Genomic DNA, 6,922 nt, shown 5'->3' with positions numbered 1-6,922 from the left:
AGAGAGAGATAGAAGTGCTCATTGATTGATTGTTGGTTGCTCAATATAAATTGTCACACTTGAAATTGAAAAGCCCAAATTTTCATTGATTTTTCTCACTTTATCTCTCTAAAAAAAACTAAGCATAAACCCTAAAAAAGAGAGAAAACTAAACTAATTATTTACATGGTAAAGTTGGTCCCCAAAATAGAAAAATAAAAGAGTATTTATACTACAAAACTAAAAAGAAAATTAAAAAAAAGAGAGAAAATTCAATGGAAAATAAAATCTAAGGGAAAAAAAGGATAAATAAAATAAATAAAAGAAAGAAAAATGAAAAAATGAAAAATGAAAAGAAAAGAAGAAAAGTGAAAAGAAAAGTGAGTGGAGAAAAGAAAAAAAGGATTCCAAAGAAAAAGGAGACAAAAAAGGGATCCATCCAAAAACAAAAACAAAGGCCCAAAAACATTCAACCTTATTTTCTTTCAAAACAACCAGACCCAATTTTTTCTTCATCGTCCCTTCTTCTTCGTTGCTCCGCCTGGTTTGCAATTCGCTGCACCGCCTCATCTCCTCGCCTGTACCCTCATCTCATCAGCCACCGTCAATCATCATCGTCGACCGTAAATCTTCAGTCATCTTCATCCATCATCATTCAATCATCACCGTCGATCTTCATCAATCCACACGATCATCACCGCATTCAAGTTGTACAGTGGAGATTGGAGAAGCAGGGAACACCAAGCAACAACCACGTGACAACCACGGGCCTTCATTAATTCTGTACAAAAATCAAGCGCCCAAAAGTTCGGTCGAACGTTAATGGAGGTTCGGGTGAACCCGTTTCTAGTTTGGGCGAACATACAGTGGGTTCGTCCGGACCCGACCATGTCAGGAACTTCAAAAATTCGGGTTCGGTCGAACTTAATACGGGTTCGACCGAACCCAATTGCTCTGTTTTTTCCTCTGTTTTGCGGGATGATTTTCGTTGCGATTTTGGGATGTTTCGTCTTGTTGTTGCGTGGTTGTGTGTTGATTTAATACGAATTGGTGTAGTTGCAGGGGTTGCTGCGATGTTGTTGGCTGCGCTGAGATTGATGGTGTGTGGGTGGCTGCCGATGAAGGAGGAGGGGGTGTGTGCAGGCTAAGTTGGTGGGCTGCAGTTGGGCTGGTGTGGTGTAGTTTAAGGAATGGGGTAGTGTAGGATAAGTAGTTGGTGGTGAGATGGAGGGAAAATGCAGTAAATAAAAGTTGGGCTTTAGCAAATTTTGGGCCCAAAACACCTATCAAGATTCAAGAGGGACAAAAGAACTTGATTTTGACTCGAAAATTATCCCGACCTTGAAAACGCGTGCCTACACAAATAATCAAAATAGAATCAAAGACGAGGGGAGAAAGAAAATAAAATAAAATAAAATAAAATAAATTATAATAATAAGAAAATAAAAATAAAAATAGAAAATTAATAATGAAAACTAAAATAATTAAACTATAAAATTATAAAACAAATAAAGTAAATAAATTACGGAATTAAGATCTAAAAACTAACAAAAATAGCTAAAAACGCTAGACTAAGATATAAATAATTAAAATAAGAATTTAAGCAAAATAAAGACTAAAAATACTAGAAATAATAAAACGTCTCAAATGATGCATAGATCACTATCCTATGAGTGACATAAATGCCACTCATCAAGTGTTGTGGCATGGTAAACTATCTTTTCTTTCTGATGTGATTCATCATCTTTTCTTCTTGATGTAACCCTAAGTCTATGTGCTACCAGCCCCTTTCGCATAACATTTTGTGGAGTTGGTGGTGCTATTTTCATGGTTAGGACGATTGGCCTTGCATTCATTGGTCAAGATGGTGCAGCAGGAAGATTTGGACACACAGGAGGTAAACTACTAATGTTTGATTATGACAGTCTTCGATTCTGCTAGTCCTAGAAATTGTTAAAGCTAAGTTAACTTTAGTCCATAAATCATTTGTTAAATAACTCAAGGCGAAAATTTGTAATTTCTTCTGATAAATATCCCTATTTTATACTTCGTATGATTTAATTTGTGATTAAATTTTAACTCTTGGAATCTCATGTCTTACAGGTTTCACATGTCCATTTGTTCTGTACTTGCCAGCTGCTTGTATACTTCTGAATACATATCTTCTTATAAATCTTGGGTGAGTATTCTTGAATCGATCTAATGTGCATAATGTAGCTTCTTTATCTTTATGAAAAATTATGAGAATTTCCCTAAAAAATGCTTGTAAGTGAACAGATTTGATTCCATTAATTTCAACTTGGCAGCATAGGGACTTGGATTCGCGTATCAATATGGCTGCTAATAGGAGCATTAGTTTACCTTTTCTATGGCCGAACACACAGCTTACTGTTGGATGCATCATATGTCCCCATTACTCATACTGAAGATATATAATTACTCTTAGTTTCATCGAAGCTATGTGCCCAAACGCCTACAGTAAACAGCATGACTTTACTGAATTTCTTTGGTGTACTTCATTGCATTCATGCTGGGGTTGGAGAACCATACATGCTCGTCGACCAGCAATTTTTATGTGCATAATTATTTGGAAAAATCACAGATTCATTGGCAATGTCGTTGGAATTGTACAGTCAAAATGTATATTGTTACCAAGGGTGTTCAAGGTCTTCATAGTAACACCCCCATCAAGAATTTATAATGTTGTTTGGTAGTTGTAATTTCATCGTAGACCAAACACTGTAGACACATTTTATTGACATTGGTTAGTGATTAAGTGTTTTATACATTGTAGACACAATAAGTGCTTAAATAGTCATCTTTGATATATACTTTATATAAACGAAGGACTCAAGGAGTTATTTATATACGGAGTATCGTGTAGAGTGTGAAACACGAGACTTGCACTGATCTTTTCAAATTTGAAATAATGTCAAAAGACAAATAACCATACATTTATTGTTTATGTTCATAGTATTGTTTATGTTCAAAGAATACAAGTTAGGGAATCGGTTATCGAATGCCTTGACTCGATCGCTCGACGTAACGGAGAACCTACAAAACAAGCAAAGTGAATTGGCTCTCGGGGGTTTCCTGAAAAACTCCTTTGATGCTCAAAGCGGTTTGATAACGGTGAGATAAAGTAAATAGAGAAAATTCTCTAAAAGTTCATGTTGGAATGATTAGTTGTCTTCCTGAAATGAGGGAGGGGGATCCGGTGAGAGAAAGTAAAAAAAAAAACTCTAAAAGTTCATGTCGGAATGATTAGTTGTCTTCGCGATAATGGGGCGGAGGATTCAAACCTGAGACCTATTGTACACAAAACCTCAATCTTAGCCACTTGGTTGACAAAGTTGTTATTGATATTGTTTGATATTACTTCTTTAAAATTTATAGTCTTGAGTCTCGACTGTTTTATGACCCGACTCGATATGAATGTGAACCTGCTAGAACATAGACAAATCTATTTTCAACCTCCGACATGTGCCAACTGGGACAAAATATCGTTCCTCCAGACTACAACCCGATAAAAAATGACCGATTCAAATGATTCGTTAGTTTTCAAAATTGACCTAAACCGACCCGCCAACTAAATGAACTCCTTTCAACCCACTACACGGTTAACTCGATCCGATTATGACCCGTAGACCTGAATGGATATGAATCCAAACACGCTTTAACCAGATCAATTACAAACCGGAATAAACATGATAATCCGACTATAACCTGACTGATTTGAATCCTTGTAAAAACCTACCGAACCGAAGTGACGACCAACCATAACCAAGTTTTCTGAATCGAGCATAACTGACCAGCTTGTCAAATGAACCCGTTTCTACCTAACCCATTTCTATCCAAAAGCGTTCAACTTGACCCATGACCAAACCGTCAACCCGAAAAGACTTTATCCATTAACATCTTCATTTCCGTACGAATATTTTTTAGAAAAAGCGGAACAAGGCGAAGAGCTGTCCTTTTCCTTTCACCAAAATTGTGGATTTGAGGATGAAATACTAAGGCCCTATTTGGTTCATTATTACTAAAGGAGAGGAAGAGAAAAGAAAGGATGGGAAAAGAAAGGAAAAGAAGGGAAGGGAAAAAGATTTTATTTTTCTGTCTTTGGTTTAAGGGAAAGAAATGAAGGGAAGAGAATAGAAATATAAATGACAGCTTTTAACTATTTCTTTCCTTCCAAATTCCTCCAATTTTGGGAAGAAAGGAAAGTGAAACTTCTATTAATGAGCTTTCCTTCCAATTCCCTTCTTTTCCTTCCACTTCCCATATAATTATTTGTACCAAATACATGAAACATTATTTTTCCTTTCCTTTCTTTTCTTTTCCTTCCAATTTCTCCCAACCAAATAAAGCCTAAATATTGAGAGGGAAGGATTTAGGGCAAATTCAAACTTTTCCAGACTTGAATTCAGTTACAACCTAGGTAAATTGCTTGTAATTTTCTTTCATTGCTTAACTCGACAAATTCAGATTGTGTAGACGCCTACTTTTGTCACCATTCCCGATAGGGAAGGTTCGATGATGAGAACATAAATCTCCACTTGGCAACGCATCTCCTATAAAATAACGAATCTCAAATCACCCTTTCATTTCAGCCAAAGCTTCCATTTATAGAAACCTGCTAAAAATAGTAGCTGCCGTAAAAGGTAATTGCTAAAAGTAGTAAGAATAAAAAGATAGAAACTTGTCAGAATTAGGTGTTGCACTCCAACATAAATCCTAAAAGAGATAGAAATTGTAAAAGGAATTCTATTCCTATCGCAATTCGATAAAAGAGTTAACGTATTAATTAAACTCATAACGAACCTAGAGTTCGTAAAGGGCCCAGACGCATTCCGTCGTAAATTGATACGCACCAAATAACTCGGATTAAGTCTCTTAATGGACTCCGTATTCTAGAGTCCAATCTGACAAAGAATTCTGCCCATATCCTATTTTCAACGCCCAACCCTGGGCGCCGAAATCTTTGGCGCCCAATGCTGGGCGCCGAAATAACTGGGACGGATTCTTTTCCTAATCCGTATCGTATTCATATTCCTGAAAATCTATCTTTCTACGCAACTTTTTCCTATAAATGGACCCCTAAAGCCGACGTGAAAACAACAGAACACACAATTCCATAACCTGAGTATTGACTCTAGCCTTAAGCCTAACCTCACGCTGCGAAATTGATCCGGCGTTCTGTCGTAATCGACCCAAAAGTCGAACAGAACGCATCCTGTCCCTTGTAGCTGATGAATTAAGCCTAAATACTGGAACATTGCTTGGAAACCCGAGATTCGTTAAATAAAAGGAGAAATAGCAAAGCCAAGTGGTTAGTTTTCTGAGAACCGTGACGCACCTCTCAAGGGTGCGTCGTAATGTGTCCCTCATATGATTTAATCGCTTTCATCACCCTTTTATAAAATTGTCAAACTATTAACTTGATTGATCATATCACGCCTAATAAGATAATACTTTGGACAATTGAATTATCATGCTAGGTACCTTAAATCAATTTAAAAAAGATAATCGCAATCGATTTAGTATTATGTGTTGCATATTGCTAAAATCAATTCAGAATAGTTTAATAGTTAACGCATGTCCCTTCAATTATTTATGCTGAGCTAGTAAGGATAACCTGCCTCTGGAGTTATCGATGAGCACTCCTCTCGGTAGTTACAGTCCCCCGAACTCTCAATCTCTGCCCTGCGGGTGTACGTTGAGCGATCCCTACACCAGGGATCACAAGGGAACCTACGGCCGTCATGGTCGAACATAATTGCACTCCCTTTATGTCACGATAACCGGGTTTTGTCAGTTTTTCTCATTGTCGTTAAAAACTGAATGACGACTCCTATATTACTAGTCGATTGGGTGTAAACTCACAGGAAATCTAACTACACTTGATCTGACGACGTCACGCCCACGAGGGACGAGGTCATGCATTAGCGTCGTGCTTTTTCGACCCCCTCACAGTGGCGACTCCGCTGGGGAACGTTAATGAAATACTCGTGCTCGTAGGTAATCAAAATATCCGAAGGGTGAAACGATCCTACTCCGCGTTTATTTCCTTATCAAGTTGGGACGACCTGAAAATAAGCGTATTAATGTGAACGGATAGAACCGCATAACGAATCTCGGCTCCCTTTGCATGTTTCATCTCGGGAGTTGGGACTAAGGATACCCATCGCCAACCGGGGGGTGCATACGCTTCGAATGTTGTCCACTCGGCACTTTTCGCTAGTAGTACACCCGTCCCAAACCCAATCGCTCGCCCACTAAGGTCCCTCTCATTGGTGCATGCCCCCTTGGCTTACATCGTGATTGGCCTCTTGGGACGAAATTCGTCTGTTGAATGCACTACCTCGACCGGGGCATGTGTTGGATCTACGATAGAAGCGGTACCAAGCCGGCGCAAATATTACCCATAGAAGCCTATCATAAACTACGTGACATATTATTTTTGTTTCATGTTGTAATGTTAGTTATGTGTAGCGAATTACGTGATTGTGTTGTGATTGTGTGTGACAATAATGCTAGAAAACCAACGACCCTAAAAATTTCCCAAACATTCATAAACACCAATTGGCCAAAGAGTTATACCTAAATACGTGTCCCGCAATCCCGGGCGATCGCCACAAAAATGAGCGACGCCCAGAACGGCCTGTAACGGATCCCACGACGCTGCATAACACGCAAAGGACGTTATTAGGCAAGCACGCAAAATTAAGTCGTATGTACGAAAAAAAATAGACGAACAGAATACGAGTACCAGTCAGGGACGCATTTTCAGCGCCCCTGGCTGGGCGCCAATTATTTCATCGCCCCTGTTGGGCGCTGAAGTTGCTGCTTGGCCTTTTGGCCAGGCACCGCAGCCTCAGTGCCTTCGCACAAAATATACGTAGCAATAAAAAATTCGTAACAAATTTGCTACGAGGACGTATGA

The 6,922-nt window shown here is 38.6% G+C and overlaps 1 protein-coding gene across 1 annotated transcript; it reads left to right on the top strand.

Annotated features, from left to right (window-relative positions):
• Positions 1 to 445: 445 nt before the first annotated feature.
• Positions 446 to 2,751, top strand: LOC130460950 (cationic amino acid transporter 4, vacuolar-like). The gene is made up of 3 exons (XM_056828791.1): positions 446 to 1,876; positions 2,083 to 2,158; positions 2,286 to 2,751. Exons 1-3 carry the CDS (start codon positions 1,807 to 1,809, stop codon positions 2,413 to 2,415), a joined length of 276 nt encoding a protein of 91 aa, XP_056684769.1. The 5' UTR covers positions 446 to 1,806; the 3' UTR covers positions 2,416 to 2,751.
• Positions 2,752 to 6,922: the final 4,171 nt, after the last annotated feature.

The sequence above is a fragment of the Spinacia oleracea genome, chromosome 5 (assembly GCF_020520425.1).
Source record: "Spinacia oleracea cultivar Varoflay chromosome 5, BTI_SOV_V1, whole genome shotgun sequence".
Classification (NCBI taxonomy): Eukaryota; Viridiplantae; Streptophyta; class Magnoliopsida; order Caryophyllales; family Amaranthaceae; genus Spinacia; species Spinacia oleracea.
This window is presented reverse-complemented; position numbering and strand designations above follow the sequence as displayed.